Source organism: Lissotriton helveticus, chromosome 7, assembly GCF_964261635.1.
Source record: "Lissotriton helveticus chromosome 7, aLisHel1.1, whole genome shotgun sequence".
In the NCBI taxonomy this organism is placed as follows: domain Eukaryota; kingdom Metazoa; phylum Chordata; class Amphibia; order Caudata; family Salamandridae; genus Lissotriton; species Lissotriton helveticus.
In genome coordinates, this window is record NC_136068.1 from 543803386 (window position 1) to 543829432 (window position 26047).

Sequence of the window (26047 nt, forward strand, 5' to 3'; positions counted from 1 at the left end):
AGGCTCGGACCCCGGGGACTCGGATGCTGTACTGCGACCCTGTTCGACATTGTTGCCTGGATTTATGGGTGGACTTCCTCCTGTGCCTGCTTCGATGACTTTGCCTGAGTTTAAAAATGGGACCACCTCGCCCGCTCCAGTGGCGCAACTGAACTCCTGTTTCTCATGGCTCGTGCTTCTATTGTTGATGCAGCGATACTTTCAGTTTGAACTATTGCTCACTTGTCGATCTATCTACTCCCCACGTAGCTATGCTAGTCTCCATTCCACTCGATTATCTGCTGATTTCGTATTTAGTATGTGGTTGTACATTGCCATGTGGTGGGTGGGGTTTGTCGCTCGGAAGGGTTGGGGGTGAAATGTACGACTTCTGCTTGATTCCCGGTATGCGATTTCGTTGCACACTTGTCTCTGATTGTAGAGGGGTGGGAGGTCCCCTTCTCCTAATATTTGGTGGCGCGTGATGGGGTGACATCCTGGTCTGTTTTTTTGATTGTACTTGTCCGGTTGGGCGGAGGGCTGTGGCCTATCGTTTGTATTATAGCTCTTCTGCTCCTCCCTCCTGTTTTCTTTCTCCGTTTTTGTGGTCTTTTTGTCTCGTTTTTCATTCTTTCTTCTTGCTATATTTCGGGTTCTGGTTTAGGGCGACAGGCACGCTGTTTGAAGGGTAGGCCGTAGCCTTCTACAGGGGTGCAGGGTGGGACGGGTGGGTTGGGTTCTATTTTTTGTTTGTCTTCTGGTTCTATGGCCCTTTTGTATATCTTTTTCGTGAGGCCGCGTCTGTCCCGACCTCCTATGGTGTGTTTCGGGTGGGGGTATGGCGTCGTTACTCCTCCTGCTACATTTTGGCTGTCTTTTCATCCGATTGCCATGCCCCGCTTGGACCGTTAATCCTTTTGTCTCCTGTCCTCTCACCATGGGGCGCCGTGTCGGCGTGTCTTTTACCTTTCTTTTTTCATATTTCCCTATTCCCTTTTATTATTTGGTTTTTCTTCCCTCCATTTTCCTTTCCCTTCCTCTTTCCCCCTCCCTACCTAGTCCCCCTTCCCTTTTTCCCTTCCTGCGTCCCAGAGGGTACTGTGACGGGCGGGTTTTCATGCATTGTCTTCCGATCCCACTGTTCTGGCTTGGTAGTGTCCCGGGTGGCGGGCGTGTTACGAGGATAACGCTCAGGGGTTGACTGTATCTCACATATCCTGATTTCTCGAATGCATTGTGTTGTCCCCCTGATATTTTGCCCCACGCCCCCTTCTTAATGTTGAGGTTGATTACGGGATATCGGATGCCTCCGTATTGCAATTGTGCCTGTCATATGTCCTCTCCCCTTATTGTAAAATTAAGCCTTCTTTACTCCTGTGTTTTAGCCCTTTAGTTTCTGTATTTCTTTTTCCCTATTGCGATTATACGGCCTCTGCTTTGTGTTGATTGATTATGTACTATTTGCCTGATGACTCCTGACTGTTTTGTACATTGCGGCCGGCCGGCATGGTTGTGGGCCTCTATTTGTCTTCTTTTGATATCAATAAAGGTTTTAAAAAATAAATAAATAAATAAATAAAACCTCCACATCAAACCTAGGGGGTCAGGGAGGATCTACTATGCCCCCTTATGGTCATTTGCCCCTTCGCTTTGGCCTCCTCTTGTCTCTCGATCCTACCGAGAGACAAGATGGCGGCCGCTACGGACTGTTTGGAATGTTTACAGACGCCGGAGAACCAATCAGCTTCGCTTCACAAAGCTCCGTAACGCGAAAAGTACGCGAACTGGAGCGCTGCCCGGTCCGCTGTTACAGATATATATCTTTTTTTGAACGTTAATTTCTCAAAATCCACTGGAGCACATATATTGAGACCTAGCAAAGGCACATCGGGCTACCAGTCCCTACAATTTTGCCAAGTTTCGTGCAAATCCATTCAGCCGTTCGGGCTAAAAGTGAGGCCAACCGCCCTATGGAAAACTCAATGTTAAAAACACGTTTTGGGACCCCCTTTTTTCTCGGCCCCCCCTTGACGAACCCCCCCCAAATTTTCAGGGGCTGCTCAGAAACAAAATGTTCCATTTTCCTGAAAATTTCAGCCAATTCCGTCCACAAACGCCAAAGTTATTAGACATAGAATTTTCAAAAATCCCATAGAGAAAAAATCCTAACTATATATACCTACTGGCGACCGCCAGTAGGTAATATATATATATATATATATATATATATATATATATATATATATATATATATATATATATATATATATATATACAATTACCGCTCCGGTGCTTGAACCCACCACAAAGAGAAAAACGAACTGTTTCTGATATGATTAAACTCATATCCGTCAATTGGTGACGATTAATTAGAAGCTTCTAAGTCTGGCTCAATCGTGAAGGCACCCTGAGAAACACATAAAAATATGAAATCACAACGTGAATCAAGGCCGATACACGGCGTTAATTGTATTACTTGTTAATAGCATGAAGAAGTAAGGTGTATACTTAATGTAAATAATGCTTACTATTGTATACTTACTGTGACCATATAGACCATTTCAAAATGGCGGGACCGTTTGGAATTGAGTCACAAGTCCGTTGTTTATTTCAATAACTGATTGTGGTTTTAAATAACGGCGCTGCGTGAAGCACAATGTTGAACCACTGACGAAGGGACGCTGTCCCGAAACGCGTTTGCTTAAGAAATAAAAAATACTGCTGCATCTTTCTGAGCCCGGGAGTGCTGTTTTCTGGTTTTTCCGACCCGGCTGGGTATGGAAATAAAGTTTGGAGCTTGCATTTAATAACGCGGTACACCGCCGCGTTCTGACAGCACCCAACACCAAGAGTGACCCACGGTTCCGGTGTGTTTGGAGCCTTCATATATATATATATATATATATATATATATATATATATATAAACCAAACGATCTTCAGATGACCACACTCCTGTTGTGGGAAACACGAAGACACGGACCCAATGGCTGTAGTCAAGGAATTCTTTAATCAAACCCTCGCTGGTTACGCGTTTCGAGCACCGAGTGCCCTTGGTCATATATATATATATATATATATATATATATACAATTACCGCTCCGGTGCTTGAACCCACCACAAAGAGAAAAACGAACTCTTTCAAATACTTTTTCATTCACTGCTGGCTATATATATATATATATATATATGTACTGGACAACTAAACACCCACTTCCCTTACAAAGAAATGGAAGGTTTGCATCTCTGTAGCCTTTCTTATTTTTCACCTTATTCATCTTCCGCTCAATCAACATATCATCCACAAATACACCCACCTACTTGCTGCCTTTCTTAGCTGGGCTTATCAATTATTATTCTTTAATTCAAATTCAAAGTGCAGGCCCTTTATTCAGCCTTCTTGGTAACTAATACCCGTGAATAGAAGTGGGTAATTTGTACACTTCCGTCCTTTCTTGTGTCCTTTATGCACTAGCTTGCTTCCTTAGATGTGATACTCGTTTCTCTTGTTCCCACTGCGGAATCCAACACCCTATCTGTGTAATGAGCTGGAAATCCAAAGATCCACTTCACTGACAAGGCAGTGGGTAGTTTGCGTGTCTCCAGCCTTTCTTATTTTTCACCTTTTTCATCGTCCACTCAATCAATACATCATCCACACATACACACACACAACTACTTGCTGCATTCCTTAGCTGTGATTATCAACTATTCTTCTATTTCATATTCCTATTCAAAGTGCAGGCCTTTATCGAGCCTTTTTATTGTAACAACTACCCCGGCCAAAGGCACTGTAAATTTGTACACTTGCTCCCTTTCTTGGCTGGGGTTATCAATTATTCTTCAATTTCATATTCTTATTCAAACTCAAGGCCCTTTATCAAGCCTTTTGTCAGAACCCTCACTCCCCGTCTGTCCACAATAACGCACTACCAGCCTGAGAAGAGTAGCAGAAGGTCAAAAGATGCTTCCTGGTCCACTTTAACGCGATCGCCGCTCACTAAGATGGCTGCCGAGGTCGCGTGGAGTTAGCAGTCTAGTGTTGCATAAAACTTCCACCGCAGCTCAGGTGAGGCGCGCGATGCCAACGAACTGCGCACTTCACCGAGGAATTCAGCCTGCGCAGTATTGGAAATTGTGTCACCAGAATTCCGAAGTGTAATGGCAAAAAGACAAGAGAAAAATAACTAGAGACATTGAAAAGGTTTTGAACAAAACCTTACTACGTGAAATATTAGGCGGTTCCCGCATTTTCTGTGAGAGTTATCGAGTGTTGGAGTCAAGAGGAAAAGCGAGAGTCCAAGTCCGTTGCAGTCACCGCTGAAGGGAGTGACGTGCGCTAGTTCGAAGCATCTAAGGAAGAAGAATTAAAGAAAACAGATAAGTGATTTTTCTAAGACGTAATTGCAGGCAAGAGACATTGTATGAATACTGGTATCAAAGTGAGGCTCTGCTATGTTAATACTGGTAAAGCGAGGCTCTGTGAATACTGCCGTTGAAACTGTTCTTGACATATTGAGGCAAAGCGAACAACGAGGTAGCAGTGCTGCTGAGTGTACTGCACACAGTATGTACTGTGGAAGGGTAGTGGCACTTCCTTCTGGGCTCGTGTGAAAATAAGAAGGCGATATTATTTCACATAATGGGGCAATGATTGTAGTGGCATTAAAATGTGTGCATTATATACCGAGATCTAGGTGAACAGCGGTATGAAAGTGTTGCTTAAATATTGGGTCAATGTGGGCACCATAATCAAACTGGAGCTCCACATAGTGGGCAATATGAAGACTGGCATGAACATGCTGCTTTAAATACTCGCTAAATGCGCAGATTGGCATGAAAATGGCGTTGTACATACTGGTGGGCAGTGTTTAAACTGGCATTGGTAGGTATTTTACTTATTTGGGTGATGTAGGCACTCCCATTTTGGCAGCATCCCTACCCTGATGGACAATTCTGCCGTCAGGTGCCTGAGGCTGTGTTTTATTAACCTAAGGAGTCAAGTAACCGCATCAGTTTTGGCAGGATGGGTAGGGCAACAGCCCTGGCATCCTGAGCAATCAGCTAACACAGTGAGAAGCCCACTGGCAGAATGAGCAGCCCCCTGAGAGAGCTCGCCTCCTCAAAGGCTAGCGATCAGTTCTGAGAGCCTCCATATTGAACTGAGCAATTGCATATTCAAGCAGTACAACTGGCAGGCTGGCACGGTGACATTATATTATTATTACTATTAGTAGTAGTAGTAGTAGTAGTAGTAGTAGTAGTAGTAGTAGTAGTAGTATTAGTAGTAGTATTTAACACTTGAGCAGGTTTCTAATGAAATGTGCACCACCATGAAGCCTTTCACAAGCACTTATACATTCGAACTATCAGTGTGAAGAAACACAGGGCAGTAGTTCTGCGAGTTTCTACAAAAAATATGAAAACTTCTCAAATTTCTATTCAAATAGTGTGTTTTAAAACTATCAAGGAAGACACAAATTAGTATTAAAAAGGTAGAAAATAATTTTCAAGTTGCTTTTCTCTTAATATTATTTTCAGCAAGATGAGTACAACCAGTACAAGAGTGTTTTTCACTTATTTTGCGGAATACCTGAGAGCTGTATGGTTACACTCCTCCAGCATTCGCCACCTGAGAGATGCAGCACACCCCACCCCTCTGACCGCAGCATGTTTATACCGCCCTGCCAGCATTCACAACCTGAGAGCTGCGTGGTTATACCCCTCCAGCATTCACCACCTGAGAGGTGCATGGTTATACCACCACAGCATTCACCACCTGAGAGAGAGCTGCATGGTTCACTCCTCCAGCATTCACCACCTGAGAGCTGCATGGTTATACCCCTCCAGCATTCACCACCTGAGAGCTGCATGGTTATACCCCTCCAGCATTCACCACCTGAGAGCTGCAAGGCTATACCCCTCCAGCATTCACCACCAGAGAGGTGCATGGTTATACCCCCACAGCATTCACCACCTGAGAGAGAGCTGCATTGTTCACTCCTCCAGCATTTCCCACCTGAGAGATGCATGGTTATACCCCCACAGCATTCACCACCTGAGAGAGAGCTGCATGGTTCACTCCTCCAGCATTCACCACCTGAGAGCTGCATGGTTATACCCTTCCAGCATTCACCACCTGAGAGGTGCATGGTTATACGCCCACAGCATTCACCACCTGAGAGAGAGCTGCATTGTTCACTCCTCCAGCATTTCCCACCTGAGAGCTGCATGGTTATACCCCCACAGCATTCACCACCTGAGAGAGAGCTGCATGGTTCACTCCTCCAGCATTCACCACCTGAGAGCTGCATGGTTATACCCCTCCAGCATTCACCACCTGAGAGCTGCATGGTTATACCCTTCCAGCATTCACCACCTGAGAGGTGCATGGTTATACCCCCACAGCATTCACCACCTGAGAGAGAGCTTTTTTTTTTTTTTTGGTAATCCTCATATACCATTATTGGATGTCTTGATGGGAAACTGGTAACCTTCGCGCTATTTGGTCGTCCTGATCCGGCCCTTGTTGTTATGCTTGACCAGAAGCGGGATAGGTAACCTGATCCCTCAAGTAGCCACTGCTTTCCCATCCATACTCCGTTTAGCAGCTCTACTAGTGCCCCGTGCTACTTTGGAGTCAAGGGAACCGGCAAGGCCCCAGATAAATCATTGGAAAACCAATCATCCGTGTTGCCATGCCTCGAGGGCCGCCCAAACTTTAACCAAACTTGTGGGATCGCATGCCAAAGCAGACTTGCTGGTAAAAATGATTTGTCGTAAGCAGCATGGGAAAGTGGGGGGGCTGGATCCTTCCAGGCTCTACATATTTCTCCCCTTGCAAGGAGGATGACATAAAAGACGAGTTTTGTAGAGGGGTCATTGATATTGTAGCCCATACTTAGCCCCGTCAGGATGGTAGTTATAGTTATTGCAGTGGGGACACCAAGAACCTCTCCCAAGAAGTCGTTGATCTTCCCCCAATAGCCTTTCAATTCGGGGCAGTCAGCGAACATGTGAACATCGTCAGCTTCAGGATGGCTACATCTCGGGCAACAGTGCTCTAACTTGGTGATCTTCGCTAATTTCTTTGGAGTTATATAAACCCGATACATAGTATACAGGTGGTTTCTTTTTAGCGTCGCAGGTTTAACTACTGATTGTAAGATAGCAAAGGAGTCAAGCCACCAGTCTCTGAGGTTAATGATATCCGTGGTTAACTTGTTCATCCAGAGTTTTTTTAGTTCGGGTTCAGTTAATCATCTTCCTCGAGCAGCGATGTATACCAGTATGCGATTTGACTCTTCCACCTTCCTCTTCTAGTTACTGCGTCAAATTTGGGGTTTGGGATTTTATTGCCCTCACTTCTAGTTGACCACCAACCAGATAGCTGGTAGTATTTGAACCTGGTGAGTGATCCCCCTGTCAAGTTGAAAAGAGCGTCCCATGTCAGAAGCTGGGTTCCTTCCTGTAGGTCCCCCCAGCATTCCAGTCCTGCCACCTTCAATGGTCGAGACAGTTGGTCGTCAAGACAAGCTGGTGTCCCAGGAGAGTCTCATATCGGGGCCTGTACTGCGTAGTAGGGAATGTTAAGCTTCTTCCTGACAAATACCCAGTTTCTAACCGCAGTCCCCAGAAGCATGTTTATACCGCCCTGCCAGCATTCACAACCTGAGAGCTGCGTGGTTATACCCCCACAGCATTCACCACCTGAGAGAGAGCTACATGGTTCACTCCTCCAGCATTCACCACCTGAGAGCTGCATGGTTCACTCCTCCAGCATTCACCACCTGAGAGCTGCATGGTTATACCCCTCCAGCATTCACAACCTGAGAGCTGCGTGGTTATACCCCCACAGCATTCACCACCTGAGAGAGAGCTGCATGGTTCACTCCTCCAGCATTCACCACCTGAGAGCTGCATGGTTCACTCCTCCAGCATTCACCACCTGAGAGCTGCATGGTTATACCCCTCCAGCATTCACAATCTGAGAGCTGCGTGGTTATACCCCTCCAGCATTCACCACCTGAGAGCTGCATGGTTATACCCCCACAGCATTCACCACCTGAGAGATAGCTGCATGGTTCACTCCTCCAGCATTTCCCACCTGAGAGCTGCAGCACCCCCACCCCCCTGACCGCAGCATGTTTATACCGCACTGCCAGCATTCACCACCTGAGAGCTGCATGGTTATACCCCTCCACCATTCACCCCCTGAGAGCTGCATGGTTATACCCCACAGCATTCACCACATGAGAGCTGCAAGGCTATACCCCTCCAGCATTCACCACCTGAGAGCTGCGTGGCTATACCTGGTAACATTCACCACCTGAGAGCTGCGTGGTTATACTCCTCCAGCATTCACCACATGAGAGCTGAGGCACCCCCACCTCCCTGACCGCAGCATGTTTATACCGCCCTGTCAGCATTCACAACCTGAGAGCTGCATGGTTATACCCCTCCAGCATTCACCACATGAGAGCTGCATGGTTATACCCTGCAGCATTCACCCCTGAGAGCTGCATTGCTATACCCCTCCAGCATTCACCACCTGAGAGGTGCATGGTTATACACCTCCAGCATTTCCCACATGAGAGCTGCATGGTTATACCCTGCAGCATTCACCACCTGAGAGGTGCATGGTTACACTCCTCCAGCATTCACCACCTGAGAGCTGCAGCACCCCCACCTCCCTGACTGCAGCATGTGTATACCCCCTCCTAGCATTCACAACCTGAGAGCTGCATGGCTATACCCCTCCCAGCATTCACCACCTGAGAGCTGCATGGCTATACCCCTCCCAGCATTCACCACCTGAGAGCTGCATGGCTATACCCCTCCCAGCATTCACCACCTGAGAGCTGCATGGCTATACCCCTCCAGCCTTCACCACCTGAGAGTTGCATGGCTATACCCCCACAGCATTCACCATTTGAGAGCTGCATGGTTCACTCCTCCAGCATTTGCCACCTGAGAGCTGCATGGTTATACCCCACCACCATTCACTCCACCAGAGCTGCAGCACACCTCCTCCCCCCTGACTGCAGCATGTTTATACCCCCCTCCCAGCATTCACAACCTGAGAGCTGTGGGGTACAGCCATGCTGAGAGCCTGAGAGCTCCATGGTTATACCTTCACCAAGTGTGTTACACCTCTGATTACACTGAGAAAACTAAGCTATAGTATGATTGGTCTGGTAAATGGTAAATTATGTCACCTTGAGCCTTTTATACACTGGTAATCTATAATGCCTTGGAAACTTTCCATATAGCATCACAATATGTGGATCTATGTACTGATCGTCTTTTGTGAAAGGAGCACAACTTAACCAATTAGGGTGACGCACTTTAAGGTTGTATATTGTGCACCAGGCGTGCGGACGTGATAAAAACATATTTTTTTTACAAGACGACGTCAGAAAGGGCAGAGCGATGGGGGCTAGAGAGCCCCCCTGAGGAGATAAGAGGGTCCAGCGTGACTCAGCAGAACGACCCACCCTGGGTGTGTCTTGGCCGCCGGCCATATAAATCTCTGGGGTCTCAGAAGTCTTCAGCAGCAGCAGCTTCCAGCAGCAGACTCTGACTCAACAAACTACCAGCACCGCCAGCAAAGATGGTCCAGTGGACAGCAGAAGAGCAGGCCGCCATCAGCTCAGTGTGGGCACAGGTGGACGCGGCAGCTGATGGGCAGGAAACCCTGGGCAGGTATTTACAGCCAATTGTAATCTCCCTTCTCCCACCATCTCCACTCATTCATCTTCCTTTACACCTACACCTCTATAACCTGATACTCCCCCTGTCCTCTCAGCCTTGGGAAACCTAAAATGGCCTCTTCAGCAGATTTTCCTAACATGTTTTCAACCCATAGCTTACTAGCCGACGACATTTTCTAGTAAACTATCCAAGGTGATTTCCCAGGGTCATGGAGATGTCTGTCGAGTCAGACAGGCTCACAAAAAGTGCCGGTTTGGGGACCTAAATGTATTGGGTATTTTCAGCAGAAGTTGATTGTGTATGCATATCAGCATTATTAACAGCCTGTTGCCTCGCTCCTTTCTCCGCCCTCTTAGGGTGCTGGTCGTCTTCCCCTGGACCCAGAGGTACTTCAGCAGCTTCGGGGATCTCTCCACCGCATCAGCCATCGCTGGCAATGCCAAGGTTGCCGCCCACGGCAAGAAGGTCCTGTCCGCTCTCGGAGGGGCTGTCAGCCACCTCGGTGACATCAAGGGCACGTTGGCCAAACTGAGCGAGCTGCACGCGGACACCCTCCACGTGGACCCTCAGAACTTCCAGGTGAGGAGAAAACGGTTGAGGGGGAAACACCATCCTGAGGACTGGCACACCTGAGGAAGAGAAGCCTCACGTCTGTCAGAGAGAGAGTGCGTGCATGTGTGCGTGCGTCAGTGTGCGCGCGGGTGCGTTTTTGAGTATGTTGATATACACACATCAGGAGGCTATATCTCAATATGGAAAACAGGGGCGGCTCTAGGCTCATGGTGGCCCTGGGCAGGGAGCGTAGGTAGGGGGCCCCGGAAGAGGGGGCCTGGGCAGGACGGAGCGTAGATGCCAGTGAAGGGGGGGGGGGGTTAGGGTGTTTGGAAGTGGAACAGATGCGGAGGCCGCCAAATCCCGGGCCAGGGGCCGCCACTCAAATATGTATCCATCCTCAGAGGATTATTATATTAAGGATATATATTGGAGTGGTGGCCCCTGGGGTTTGGTGGCCCTGTGCAGGTGTACAGCTTGCACATGCCTAAGGCCGCCCTTGTGGAAAAAAACAATACAGTGCAACTCTTTATATGAGTGCCGAGCCTAGCAGGCACACCCAAGACCTGGCCTAAAACCAACGGGTTTTAAGTCCCAATACATTACTAATGGGCTTTCAGCGTGCACACAGGCCAGGGCAATGGCGGTTTCGTCATCTCTCCAGCATTCTAGATGGATGTCTAGGTCCAGTGAAACTAAGGGAAAAAACTGCTGAGTAACAAATGCTAGCCTGAGGATTGAGCCGACGAAAGCAGAGAGCAAAAAGCCCTGACAGAGACAGTTCGAGAAATAAACAGAGAAGGGAGCACGCCGCAGAGGACTGACTTCAGGGAGGTAGACACCTCACCTTCCTCAGCGTGGCCACTTCACTCTAGTATCGTCAGGACGCCACGTTTCCATTGCGGGCTTTTCTGAGTCACATCATTGTTATCAGTTGTCAGATTATTTGGTTCAACAGAAGCAAATCAGAGCTTCAAACTTAAACAGATATTTATTTTTTGTTATCAAATTAAAGTCAAGAATTGAAACTATGGCGCTCTGGCGAGATGGAGCAATGTAGCATCAAAAACCTGTGAGCATAGGCACCGGGAAGAAAGAGAGAATTCCTCACTGAGTTGGATGAAAAGAGAGAAGGGGAGGGAGACAGAAATCTAGCAGGATACTAAGAGCGAAAGAACACTTTTCTGAAGGCTAACACTCTGGAGAGAAAGGGGGCACACCTCTGAAGACTGTCCTGTGAGGGAACAACCCTCTGGGGAGCTGACCCGAGAAAGACAGAACGGCCCTTGACTGATGGCCGGAGACTGAGCACAGCTGAGACCTCGCATCAAGGGTAGGGTGGGCAGGCGTCCTGGATTTGCCAGGAAAGGTTTGGATTTTCACCACCCGTCTTAGCTAATTTCAGCAAATTTAGCACATGTCCTGGTTTTCAGAGAGGGTCAACTGAACACAGGGGGAGGAATGTTTTCATGTTTTCTAGTGGATAATTAGCAACTCCTAACAGAACGTAATTTTATTGCCAGGAGGTGATACCAGGCGTGCAATGCCCATAGGGCTAAAAGAGCTGTAACCCCCCATTCCCCTCTCCCACACCACTGCCCCGTATTGTGTCTCAGCCTGGGTTGCTGTGGGTTCTAGTACCCCCTGGTCCCCACTCCGCCTATTCCTCACATTTGTATTTTACTGTTAATGCCACAGTGGGAGAATGCATTTAGTAAAAAGGAACCTCACAAGTGGGGATGCCACCTTTCCAAAATAAAAATACCGGCCATTTGTTGTTGAGTCTGAAAAGGCCTCGCCTTGAGACTAAATAGGGCTGTAAATTAAATGGTATGTATTCATTTATAATATGACTTTTCTGTCTTTGTTTCCTTTAATTATTAGTTATGGATCATTAATGCAGCCCTAGAACACATTTAAAAGTGCTTTCTATTTATATTTGCTGTTTGAAGTATGCAGAGATAAGTGATAAAAAAAATACCAGCTTTAGGTGTTTTTGCTTATTTTTGTACTGGTTGGGAAATACCAGTGGTTCCAGTAGAAATCAGATCAGCTGGCACCCCTAACCAGGATACTGAAAGTTCTTTGCAGGATTTGCACATTATTTATTTCTTCCACCCTCCATCCCTGATTGATGCCATAGTTTAACTTATATCTAAAACCCTACACCAGTCGTCAATACAATGCTGAGTTACTCCAGGTGTCTGAGAATACAACCTGCATGCAAACAATTCACTCTTCGTTCTCACCGCTCACCCTGCAATTACAGCGATCACATTGCACACACACTGTTCAGAAAACACGCACGCCATTCCCCTTCTCCTGCCTTTCACTCACATGAACACACTGCTCACCCTGCATGCACATGACACTCCACTCACTTGTCACTTTCACCACTCACCTTACACTCACAGTGATCACACTAAATTCATGCTGTTACCCTGCACTTACACAGTTCCTCCTCCTCTTGCCCTGCGCTCACACGAGCACACCACTCACCCTGCACTCACAAAGACCACACTGCACTCATTTCCCTCGCCATGAACTCATGCCGTTCTCCCTCCACTTACCCTGCAGCCACATGAACACACTGCTTACTCTGCACTCATAGTGATCACACTGCACTCACACCACTCACCACCTATTCTAACAATGTCATATCGCTCAAGGGATGTATGAAATTACAACGCATGCTTTTACCACGCATGCCTTTACAACGCGGTTTTTACAACGCAAACCTTTACAACGCATAGCGCTTTGGGGTGCTGGATAGTGAATAGTTTAATTTACTATTCCAACTTCAGTCCCCGTGGACACTAGGGATGGTGTTGGATAGTAAATTATACTTATTCCCTATCCTAGAGCGCCCCCCAGCGCAATGCGTTGTAATGGTTTGCGTTGTAAAAGTTGCATCGTAAAGGCACGGCGTGGTAAAAGTTGCGTTGTAAAGGATGTTTCCCCGCTCAATGTGCACTCACATAGACACTCCTGTCACTCACAAAGCTCACCCTTCACTCATATGGGCACATCACTCACCCTGGACTCACACCACACAAACAAGCATAGCACACACCCTGGAGCGACACCACTTACCCTGCGTTTTCTCCTCTCACCCTGCACTCACAGGGGCACACCGCTCAGCCGGCATTCATACAGGCACTCTCTTCATCCTGCCTGCACACAGGGGCAATAATCTGCCAGAACTCTTAGGGACACACCACACACTCAGCACTAACTCCTCTCACCATGCACTCACCAGTCCTCTTTCTTGCTGTTCACCCTGCACCACATACAGGAACACCACTCACTCTGCATTTACACCGCTCACACCACCCTGCATTCACTTCTCTCACTCTGCATGCACTCCTCTCACCCAACACTCACATGGGTCCTCCTCTCACATTGCATTCATGCAGCACAACCGACAGTCACATTGACACATTGTTCAAACTACACTTGCACCAACGCTGCACTCACTCACAATTTTCACCATCACTCAGCACTTACACGAGCACACCTCTTACTCTGCACATATAAAAATTACACAACTTTCATGAATATACACATATTTCTACAAAAGCACCCACAGAATACCTGCTCCTTACATAGTACTAGATGCCTACCTAATTCCATCTGCAACAGCGGGCAGGTGCAAGAAGGGAGAGTGGACTGAGAATGTAGGATGGCACAAGGAGGTAGGCTAGGGCTGAGGCTTTGGGGTATGGTGCTGGACTGAGGATTGTGTGACACCTTCAGCCATTCCTGAATTTCCATTCACCGCAGTGTTTCATTACGAAACATGTAGGTTTTCTTTGTTTACATTGTAAGTTGTTCTCAAAAACCCCAAAATTCAAAGTGTTACTTGATAAAAATCCATGGTTGCCGAAGAAGTCAAGCATTTCATAAGATCAGTTGGATGCTGTGATATTAAATGTTAGAACATGAATTACTTCATTTTCAATATTGTAACTGCTTGATCCACACATAAAACCAAATATAAGCCCGTACAGTTATTTTAAGGAAGTGCACTTTACTAAAACAATAAAAGCAGATTGACTAATAGAAGTGTGAGGGGCAGTGTGTCTGTGTGTGAGTGTGACAGCGTGCTAATGTATGAAAGAGTACAAAGGATATGGTTAGAATGTGTGTGTCAGTTTATGCATGTTGTGCTTACAAGTGTGCTGCTGGTCTGGCATAATAGAGGTTATTCTTGCCTTATGGGCATGGGCACCAAAAGCATAAGGATGGAAAGTTACCTATGGCAAACTGCAGGCCCTGACATGCTTCTATTAAGACACCATCATTGACTGTGGGTATTTGAACTATCTAACTGAAAAAGGCATTAGCCCAGTCATTCCCAGCAGCAGGGACACATAACATGTGCCATCACACCTGGCCGTAGGCCCTGACATACACTTAGGGCCAGATGTCCGACCATCTCATTTAGCGACTCGCAAATTGCGCTGAATTGCGAGTCGCAATTTGCAATTCGCAAAATGACATGTACAACAATGTCTGAGACACAGTTAGCGTTTCCTAATGGAGTAGCAAATTGCATGCATCATGCATGTTAATAAGGCACTCGCAATTTGTGACCCCTTTTAGGAATGGCTAGCCCTCCTAGGTATGGTGGCCTGCTGGGCTCAGCAGACCTCCCTGTCTTGGACTGTTTTTAAATAAAGCAGTTTTACTTTTTCAAATGCAGCCCGTTTTCCTTAAAGGAAAATGGGATGCATTTAAAAACAGAAAAATTAAATGTTTTCGTTTAATTTTTTATGGGCTGGTAGTGGTCCCTTGGACCGCAGCCTGCCCCTAAAAAATATTTTCCCCTGCATTCGCAAAGGGGAAGGGGTCTCCCGGGGACCCCTTCCCATTTGCGAGTGATTTACCACCCTCTTGAAGAGAGCGGTAAATTGCGAGTGTTTTGCGACCGCAATTGTGGTCGCAAAACATTGTTACATAGGCCTCTGACTCGCTATTAAGAAGGGACGCCCTTGGAACCCCCCTACCTAATAGGGACTCACAATTCCTATTTAGTGAGTTGCAAAAAAAATTGTGACTCGCTAATTAGGGCTTGTACATGGCCCTATTAGATTTTGCGTGTGCAAATGGGTCGCAAACCCGTAGGCGCATGCAAAATAGGGTTGTACGTCTGGCCCCTTCTTAGCATTTGGGGTGGATCCATAGCAAAGTGTTGGAACTGATATTAGCGGTACCCATGACTGTGGCTGAAGTATCCATGGTAAATTCCTGGCACTGTCATATTGAATGTCCTCCTTGGCATATGGGGCTCAAAAATGATGACCTATAGTGGAAGTAATTTCTGACTTAAGACTTTAGAAAAAAATGACATCTATTCGTAGGAAAGGCCAGGCTTCCCTGGTGCACCATGAAAGTACTGGAATATTTCATGAATGCCCTATAAGGGTCTGCAGTTTTTTAGCAAATTTGATCCTAAAAGTTTTACAACGTTCTCAGAGGAGAAGTCTACTCTCCCTTAAAGCATCTACAAGAAAGCTGTTAACTTGTTTTGCTTGCTTGAATTTGGGAGAAGTATCACACCCCAACACTTCGATAGATCTTTTTCCTCATATAATGGCTGTGAGCAGCCACGGTCGGTGCAGGTAAGAGAGGTACGGCGGTGGGGCCGGGTGAGGAGGGGAGATTTCGACTGACAATGAGAAGGAAAAATTAAATAAATAATTTATTTTCCCTAGCCATCGTCCGAATTCATGGAGAAGGAGGTTATAGGGGAGGAGAGCACCAAAAAAGACTATCGTAACAACCTCATCCAGTGCTTGAGTCAGCCCTGGCTGGGAGTCTTAGCCCCCACCTCCTGAAGTTCGGGTCTAGTTGTGCCCCTGGTGATGTATACTAAAGGTGCATTTAATTCCCCTAAGATCCTCTCTGTGATTTTCAGGGTGGTGAGCGGAGCGCTGTCAATTGCGCCATTCTGTGCCTTTAGGTCGATGCAAAATTTTCGTTTTTTAATTGTTTATAGAATGTCACGGTTTTTGGTTTTCAAAATCTTGTCACCCCTACATCTGGTACAGAGACAAATTTGTGCCACTCAGCAGATGAGCCTTTCTTAACAATATTGTGCATATAAGCGCTGATTCTAGGGTTTTTGTCCTGTGACAACTCATTAACAGCCCCATTTGCTTCCCTCCTCAGCTCCTTGGAAACTGCCTGGTGATCGTCTTGGCCCGCAAGATGGGAGCCGCCTTCACCCCTTCAGTGCACGCGGCCTGGGAGAAGTTCCTGGCAGTGTCTTGCGCTGCTCTGTCCAAGCATTACCACTAGAGGGCGCTCTCCACATCCACTTCAGGCAGCTGTCTGCGACTGAAGAACTGAAGAACTGCAGAGGCAAACCGCAGATGGCAATCTGTGGTAGCTGACAGAGGAGGCCAACGTTTTCATCAGGAAATCCGAAAATGTGTGAACACCAATAAAGAGACCCGCTGCCTTTCTACTAAACAGTGTCCTCCGTGCTTACTTTCAATCCTAGCAGCCAAGGTGTCAGCATGTTTTTCTGTGTAATTTATCCCTCAACATTCAATCATCTCTCAAATGTATGCCCATCCTACCTCTTAACCAGGGCCAGTTCTAGGATGTGTGGAGTCCTGGGCCAAAAGAGAATGTGGGAGGCCCCTCCAATTTACAAAAGTGACACATTCAGGGCTCCCGAAGCTGCTTTGTGCAGATTCCTCCTGGGCTGTAGCTCCTCCTCTTAGCCTCCGACAAGCACCTCTTTTACAGCTCTATTGGGCTGAAGAGGTGAGAATTGCTTGTGGGTGAATGTTAAATCTGTGGGAGCGCTAGAGTGCTGACAATGGGCGTCCCGCAGTGTCTCTGAATGGTCTCCTTGCAATTGGAACAAGAGGAAATGTCTCCCTCCCCTAGGCCTCCCGACACCTTCCCCGAAAGGCCCGGGGAGGGGGGCCCCTTCCATGGACCCTAATTGCAAGTAGACACCTTGCTTTCTTTCAGTTGGATCGGCAGGGAAACAACAGGACTGGTGGTATTTATTTATTTTAAAAGTTTTATATAGCACTAGATTGACCCATAGGTATCAGAGCGCTTAACATACACACTGTAAAAACAGAAGGAAATTGCATTACATAGTAGGAAGGCAGTAAACGGAGCTAAAAAAAATACAACATGAAAAATAGGCAAATAGTGCAGGGGAGGGAGAGAAAACAAACGAAGGTGGCTAACATAATCCGGTCACCAACTATCCTTGAAGGTTGTACTGGTGCGGGGCCCCATGCTGGTTAGATGAGTGCAAGGCCCTGGGCAGCTGCCCACCCTGCCCATGCCTATTGCCGACCCTGCTCTTAACACTTGTGTGCCCACTGCAACCACTTTTGACATTATTCCCACGATTAGCCTCGCTCTTTTATGAACGAACCATGGGATTTAAATTTGTGTTTAAAAAAAAAATAGAAATATAAAATCAGGGTTTCCCTCTGATGAGGATGTGGATGCAGTGGACCATATCCCGTAGATAGTGGCATTTTCATTACAGGACAAACCAAGTCATTCTTTGGCACACCTCCAGGGCCTCATGAGAACCCCAAGGGTATACCCAGTAATTCTGTCCCCATCTTTCCCCACCCGATTGGCCATCTTTTAAAAAAAAACATAATTTTTCAGTTATGTAACATATACAAAGAACACCCTCAATTGGCATAGTTACAACACATGTACACAGCTCGACAACCTCATTACGACACTTGAGGACACAGGTATCACCTAGATAGGTAGGACACACCGGGATTAACAGAATAGCAGACAAATAAATAACATCATGAGGAAGCAGCCGAGCACCGCCCAACTCCCTGTAATAAATAAGCTCTAGCAGTCCCCCCCTCCCTCCCCATCAGACCCCGACCCCACTGGCAAGAACAATTCGTCACTTGGCCCATCAGACTCACTTTGGGAAGACAACCCCCTCTCCGACAGTCTCGAGGCACACATAATTCACCAGGCGAATAAATCGTCCTGCAGTTTCTCGTTCCTCCGAGTGAGTTGCATATGAGTTTCCTCTGCCAGGGACCATTCTCTCACATCTTTAAGCCAGGTGGGCACCTCTGGGGCCCTCTGTCCCATCCAAGTAAACGCCACTCTAAGCCTGGCAAGTACTAACATTAATTGCAATAGTTTATAGGAAAGTTTCCTTCTCTTGGGCTTTGGAACTAACGCCAGTAAACAGTGTAAGGGATTCATTGCTATCTGAAGGCCTGTAGTGGTGAATATGCGATCTACCACCCCGCCCAGAAACTCCTGATCAAAGGGCAGTCCCAGGCTAAATGCATCTGGGGAGAGCATGGGTTTAGAGCATGGATTGCCCCAGAACCCCCTCAAGTCTATGTTGATTAGCAGTGCTTTAATCAGTCGTAACCATGTTATTTTATGTAACTGGGCTATCTCTAAAACATCTCTCAAAGTTATTACATAGTGTTCTAATTTGGGGGTGGACAACAGCCTTCTCCAATATAAAAGTGGGAGCAATCTTACTTTAGAAGCAATTTCTTTTCTGCCCAGATTTAGCATTAAAGTATTCAATGGAGTACTAGCAGGAAGGCGTGTTAGATTTTTTAGAAATTATTCTCAGCAGCGGTTAATGCTGCAATATCAGAAAATCCCCATAATTCTTAGCCATGCAGGGCAGAGCCCAAAGCCTTCGCGTCATAAATTTGTAAGGCCGGGCCTATTGGTTTAGTATGAGCGCAGCTGTGTTCCTTCAAAATGACCCCACTAATCTGCCTAAGCTTCATGGACGCGGCGTCCACTTGAAGTTTCCAAACCATATCAGATGACAAAGTGACGCCTAGATAGTTGAAAGCATGTGTGCGCTCTAGTGGCATACCTCCCAACATTAATCTTCCCCTATAACTTCTAGGTTAATTAAACAACATATATTTAGTTTTTAAAGTATTGATCTTGAGGCCTGAGCTTTGCAGAATTCCTCAAAAAGAAGCAGCAATCGTTACAGACCTCCTGGTGTCTTAGAAATTAGCAGGATATCATCCGCAAATAATAATATTGGCATTTTGATACCTTCCATTACAGGGGCATCGATCACACTCTGGGGCCAAAACAATACAATGTAGTTGAGAAATAGTGAAAATACGAAGGGGCAAAAACGCAACCCTGCCCAACACCCATATCTCTATGGAAGTGCTCGGTAAGGTTACCCTGGGTACTCCATCACAAGATTCAACAGAATGAGTGGCATCCCCATAGACGAGGATATCCCATTACTTTTTTGTGGAACCAAGTCAAATGCTGACTTTAGATCCATAAAAACCACATACATAGAACACTTTCCAGTTATCACAACCTTTCAGTACAAAAGTAAAAAACTGAAGACCTGGTCCACAGTGCTATTTTTATTCTGAAAACCAGCTGTCTAAGGGGAAAGGACGTTGTTCTTGGAGATCCAAATCTGGATTTTAGCCAAAAGTAATTGTGTAAAGATTTTTTGCATGCCACAGATTAAACTAATTGGCTGATAATTTAGTGGGGAGGACCGATCTCCTTTTTTGAAAATGGGGATTAGCGCCTCTGCAAGACTCTGGGAGAGGAGCACCACCGGCAATAGCATTTGCCAGCTTTAGAATGTATTGTGACCAGTTGTGTCTATCCTCCAGGAATAGTTCCGCAGGGATGCCATCAGGTCCTGGGGCTCTACCTCTAGCTATTAGTTGATTATCAAATCTGTATGATTGGATCCGGCATCTACTATACAAGAGCCTTCAGCATATACAATTGTACAATATTCAACCCGTGCTGATGGGGCTATGTGATTTTGAGGAGGAGGAGCTACACTATCGTTGCCCCATGTAACTAAGGACCAAAATCTATGAGAGTCCTTGGCAAAGCAAGCAACCCTAAGATCCTGTCACCTCCTCTCATCCCAGTCTCTCTTTGCTTGAGCCTAGGTGGATTTATCCTGTATTCTTGCATCACAGATGCGCTGGACATCCTTATCTTTGATTGATTTAACCTCATCGCTGCTAGAGAGTTTCCCCTGCTGTGCTGGACAGCAATAAAAACGGGTGTGGTCATGACGAGTTCAGCTCGTCAGGAGCACCTGAGAGGTATATGCCATGACGAGCTGAGCTCGTCATGAGCATGGAAGGGGTTAATCAACAAGCGCTTCCGTTTGCATTCCATGTTGAACTAAATGCTTGGTACGTGATAGGATCGGTTGAGGGAAGGCTTTGGAGTGAGAAAGTATAGGAGGAATCTCTTAAAAAGCTTGTTGTGTCAGGCTATACCTATACTTGAATCCTCCTGGTGCAGGGGGTTTGTCTGTCCACTCAGTCAGGCAAGAAGATATGTCATTACTAGTGCTAGATAATATTTCTGCAATCCAATCTGCATTACAGTGTTGTGATTTGCTCAGGGGAGCAATCCTCCCCAGCCCTTAAGGGGCGTCCCACAGGGACTCCCTTTGGGACCAAAATGTAAAACATTAGCCTCAATCCTGCAGGACTCCAGCGAGATTGCAGCAAATAAAAACTTCGACTGCCATTTAAAATAAGTTTTATATGACCCACAAGGTGGTCCAGATCACCGGGTCAAGTAAATGTATTATTTTGGGAGGGGCTATGTGTAAGGCCACCCTCTCTGATCTATTTTTGGCCCCAGGAACCGCATCCCTCACGGACCGTTGTTTAAACCAAATGGGAGAGGTTATGCAGTCCCTACCCTGAGGTTGTAAATGCCCTGGGTATCCCATCACCATGTGCCAAAACTTTAATATAAAGGCAACGGGGAAGGGCTGGCCAGCTACCTAACGGTCTCCCGGGGAGCCCACCCCTGGGACACACTAGTTTCCCTGCCAGTAACAGCACGGGCAGGGAAGGCATGTGTACTCGCACCTGGCAGAGACTTTATAAATGTTCCCACAGGGTGGGAGAAAACATGTTTTCCCTACCATGCTCTTGCGGGAAGAAAAACTCAGACTGCTCCCACATGGCAGGAGCAAGAAGAGAAAGCTGCTCCCACCGGGCGGGAGCAAAGTTGGCTCTGCTCCCCCACAACACTCTCGGTGTGTGTTGTGGGTGCCTTGGGTAGGCACCGGGGCACCAGGTAAGGCCCCGGGAAATGGGGGCTCGCCCTCCTCCCCTTAAAAAAAAGAAGGGCCCTAGGGTTTGAGGTCCCGGAGGCCCACAGTGGCTCCGGGAGGGGGGTGGCACGTGCCCCCCACTCCCCTTATTGAAAAATAAAGACATTGGTGGATGGGGTTCCTGCGGCCGTAGAGGCTTGAGGAGGGGGGCTGCATGCTCCTGCCCCTTTAATTAAAAAGAAAGGCTCCAGGGGTTCGGGTCCCCGGGTCCTGAAGTGGCATGGGGAGAGGGACCACGTAACCACATTGTTAAAAAGGCCCTAAGGGATGGGTTCTCTAGGGCCCAAAGTGGTTCGGGTAGAGGGGGCCATGCCCCCACCTGAATAATATTTTTTAAAAGGTGTCCTGGGGGGCACCAAAATCAATAATAAAGGAGTGGCAGGAGCCGCTCATTTATTATTCACTGCTCTTTCTAGGAGAGGCCCATGATGCCCTGTAAGAGCTTTTTTGTTTATAATTTTTTTTAACATGCAACTTCAAATTATAGAGCGATCTGATTGGCAGGGGGACTTTTTTACCCGTTGGCTGGGTCGCTTCTGTGTGAAGGAGAAGCTCCTGTGAGTCCCATGGGAGCTTGCGTGCTGTGATTGGCTGGCTGCAACATGAAAGTCCCTGTTTCCTTAAAATTGAAATTAAATATGTTATAAAGGGGATGGGTAGGGGCACCTTGACACCCTGGACCTTGTGGGGCCAAAATGTAATCAAAATTAAAAAGAAAATTGCCTGCCATGATCCCGCTGGACTCTTGCCTGATAAAGCACATCCCACCTTACTCCTACAAGAGGCGTAAGGGATCGAAAAACTATGTAAAAAAGGGAGGTGGGGATCCCTAGGGGCAGGCCAGGCCTTGCAGCCAACTCCACTCTGCGCAAATAAAATCTGACTTTACGTTTAAAGGGACCCTAGAAATCCATTCCAAAAACAAAGTTTAAACAAAGGTTAAAAAGATATTATAGTTAGGTATGATGATAACGTCTTAGTTTACAATAAAAAATCTAAGCAATTGAAAGAAAAACGCTGACCTATTCTATGACATCATTGAGTAACTTAAGAAAACGTGCACACATTTAGAATTACCAAAACATTTAAAAAGTCAAAAACAAAAAACAATCAAAATCCAGGTCTTTTTTATAGAAATAGACAATAATTTAGTGAACAAATGACACCAAAAGAACAAAAATCCAGTAAAAGAACAGGACATATGATTTAAAAAAAGTTTTAAATAAAATTTGCACCTAAAGGCATTAAGCACCAACCATGGTGATCTGACTGTGCGTGACCGGTACCTGGGCGTGATTTAAGGCTGCCCAGGATGAAGCCAGGGTCTGTTACAGAAACCAGATTCGTCCCATTCGGAAGTATTACCTTCTGGCTTCAGGCCTGATTATTAGTTTGAAGTAAATGTGCTCCACATTTAGAGATGTCCGCCGGCCTAGTGCACATATCTTAACATTGGGAGGAACCCCCATTATGGCCGTTTCTGTCAATGTTTTTAAAGTCTGATACACAGCTCCATCAACATGATTGTACCATCCATCAAACTTTTAACATGTTTTTGTATATATATATATATATATATATATATATATTCACTGAAAAAACCATAGGTTATAGACCATATATAGTTAGGAATTAGCATTTACAAAACCTTGAAAATTCACTGAAAAAACCATAGGTTATAGACCATATATAGTTAGGAATTAGCATTTAAAAAACCTTATTTTACTCACACAAAACCATTGAAATTCCATATATAGTTAGTTGCACTAACTATATATCGCGCACCCGCAATCCACTGCTGATCATGTCACATATTACATCATTCATGACATGGTCAGTGACATCACTGATGACATCATCTAGTGTCTGTGTGTTTTTGTAAAGTTTAAATATGTTTTACATATTGAAGAATGAGTGGATGTATGGAAGACTGAGTGTGTGTGTGGCTGGCTGGGAGGTGTGTGACTGTGCATATCAATGTGTACTTGTATCAGTGATTGTATAAGAGAGTAAGTATGTGTTAGTTTATGTGTGAAAAGTATGGTGTTCTGTGTTTAACTGTATAGATGAGGAAATCGAAGTGTGATTGATTCTTCACAGGACTGACTAGGTGTATGAGTGCATATGATAGTGTTGTAATAATGAGTGACTGTATTTATGAGTGATTGTATGGGTGAATGAGTGAATGTGTGTGTAGACGTAGGAATCAGTGAGTGCGTATGTAGTAACTGGTATTGGTGTGTCATGATGTCATCAGTGATGTCATTTGAGATGTCATCAGTGATGTCATCAGTGATGTCATTTGAGATGTCATCAGTGATGTCATCAGTGATGTCACTGACCATGTCATGAATGATGTAATATGTGACATGATCAGCAGTGGATTGCGGGTGCGCGATATATAGTTAGTGCAACTAACTATATATGGAATTTCAATGGTTTTGTGTGAGTAAAATAAGGTTTTTTAAATGCTAATTCCTAACTATATATGGTCTATAACCTATGGTTTTTTCAGTGAATTTTCAAGGTTTTGTAAATGCTAATTCCTAACTATATATGGTCTATAACCTATGGTTTTTTCAGTGAATTTCATAGGTTTTTTAATAGCAAATCTTTATAAAAATAATACATTTTAAATCTAATTTTATATTTTATAATTTTTTTATTTTTTTTTAATATTATTTTTAGTGCGCTCCCGGGGCGCGGACAGGTGAACGCACGGGTAAGCGCAATCTGGCGGCGCGCCCCGAGGCGCGTACTAATGCGCGTCCCGGAAGCGCTATTGTCGAGAACGAAAACAACATCGTGACGTATCGCGTAGCCGCCACGCCTTGCGTCATAAGACACGTATCGCGTAGCCGCGAGATGCGTCTTATGACGCACCGCGTAAGCGCACCCGGAAGCGCATACGATCGCGCAACGTAAGCGCCCCGATGCGCTTACGATACACGCCCGGGACGCGCCCCGGGCGCGTAGCGTAAGCGCGTCAAACCATGTGACTTTAAAATAACACTTTTCATTGGTTCAGAACTTTTTTTTTTCCAAATTGTGTGAAACCCACCCATTTCTCTCACTATTGCTTTGTACTTGGAGAGAGCAAGAGCTGTTGTGTCTACTCTATCTCCTACTTTTCTGATCTCCAGCAATGGCTGCAAGAGAGTCATCCAGCAGTGATTCAGAGGGATTTTTGGATGAGGACCCTCCTCAGCAAAAGAAAAAAACCCATTTCATTTGGAAATTTTACGACATCCCAGAAGGACAGAAAAAAGTGAACGCTCCCAAAGTAACATGCAAAATATGTGGGAGTAGTTTATCCAGAGGCAATCCTCTGAAAAAATATAGTTTTGGCAATGCCAATTTGATCCGGCATGTCAAAAGAAGACACCCTAACAACTTTGCCAGGGAGAGTGTCAGAGAGCTGGCACGGAATGTACCAACAGATGGCGGCAGCACCTCCACTGGTGGAGCAACACCTTCGGGACCACCCCGTGGAAGAATGATCCCTAACATTCAGCCGGTGTTTGCGGGCATCAAATTTTTGTGCGCAGAGTGTGACGAACTGCTCTGCTATGGGGAGCAGAGTGTTGAACTGATTGCCCTAAAGAAACAGCAACACCGCTGCTCTTCCAGTCCCTAAATTTTCAATTTTTTTTGCTCCTGTTGAGCAGTTTTGGAATCCTTGTTTTTGTTTTTCCCTTGAAAAAAATACAAAAAAAATATAAAATTGTTTTAAAAAGTCTAAAAAAATATAAAACAAAAAAAACAAAAAAAAAATATATATAAAACAACAAAATGAAAAAAAAAGTTCTTTTCAGAACTACCTCCAATTTTTAAAAAGAAGCTTTATTTTTTTTAAAGTCTGTCATTTTTAATCTCCATGGTACGCTCCCCCGTACGCTCCCCGGTGCGCGTACCGGGCGCTCATCCCCGCGAAAATCGATTTTTTTTTTATTTATTTTTTTCACCCGCGGGAGCCTTTTATGGCCCCCACATGAAACCTAGGGGGTCAGGGGGTGTGTACCCTGCTCCCTCTTGCTCATTTCCCCCTTTGATTTTTGCCACCTCTTGTGTCTCAATCCTACCGAGACACAAGATGGCGGCCGCTGCGGACTGTTTCGAATGTTTATAGACACCCGAGAACCAATCAGCTTGCCGTGCGCAGATCGCGTGGCGCGCCTGGAGCGCTCCCCTGTACGCGTACGTGGGAGCGCTCCAGGCGCGGCTCTAGATATATATCTTTTTTTGAACGTTAATTTCTCAAAATCCACTGGAGCACATATATTGAGACCTACAAAAGGCACATCGGGCTACCAGTCCCTACAAATTTGCCAAGTTTCGTGCAAATCCATTCAGCCGTTCGGGCTAAAAATGAGGCTAACCGCCCTATGGAAAACTCAATGTTAAAAACACGTTTTGGGACCCCCCTTTTTTCTCGGCCCCCCCTGGACCAACTCCCCCCAAATTTCCAGTGGCTGCTCAGAAACAAAATGTTCCATTTTGCTGAAAATTTCAGCCAATTCCGTCCACAAACGCCAAAGTTATTAGACATAGAATTTTCAAAAATCCCATAGGGAAAAAATCCTAACTATATATACCTACTGGCGACCGCCAGTAGGTAATATATATATATATATATATATATATATATTCACTGAAAAAACCA

The 26047-nt window shown here is 45.9% G+C and overlaps 1 protein-coding gene across 1 annotated transcript; it reads left to right on the top strand.

Moving 5' to 3' along the window:
* The first annotated feature begins 9591 nt into the window (after positions 1-9591).
* LOC144766879 (hemoglobin subunit beta-2-like) lies at positions 9592-16595 on the top strand. The gene is made up of 3 exons (XM_078650589.1): positions 9592-9683; positions 10049-10271; positions 16419-16595. Exons 1-3 carry the CDS (start codon positions 9592-9594, stop codon positions 16545-16547), a joined length of 444 nt encoding a protein of 147 aa, XP_078506715.1. The 3' UTR covers positions 16548-16595.
* The last annotated feature ends 9452 nt before the right edge of the window (positions 16596-26047 follow it).

Excerpts from the sequence above, each read along its gene's own strand:
- LOC144766879 (XM_078650589.1), top strand. The coding sequence starts at position 9,592 with ATGGTCCAGTGGACAGCAGAAGAGCAGGCCGCCATCAGCTCAGTGTGG. Across the intron at positions 9,684-10,048 it reads GGGCAGGAAACCCTGGGCAG|GGTGCTGGTCGTCTTCCCCT; the intron begins GTATTTACAGCC and ends CCGCCCTCTTAG. Across the intron at positions 10,272-16,418 it reads TGGACCCTCAGAACTTCCAG|CTCCTTGGAAACTGCCTGGT; the intron begins GTGAGGAGAAAA and ends TTCCCTCCTCAG.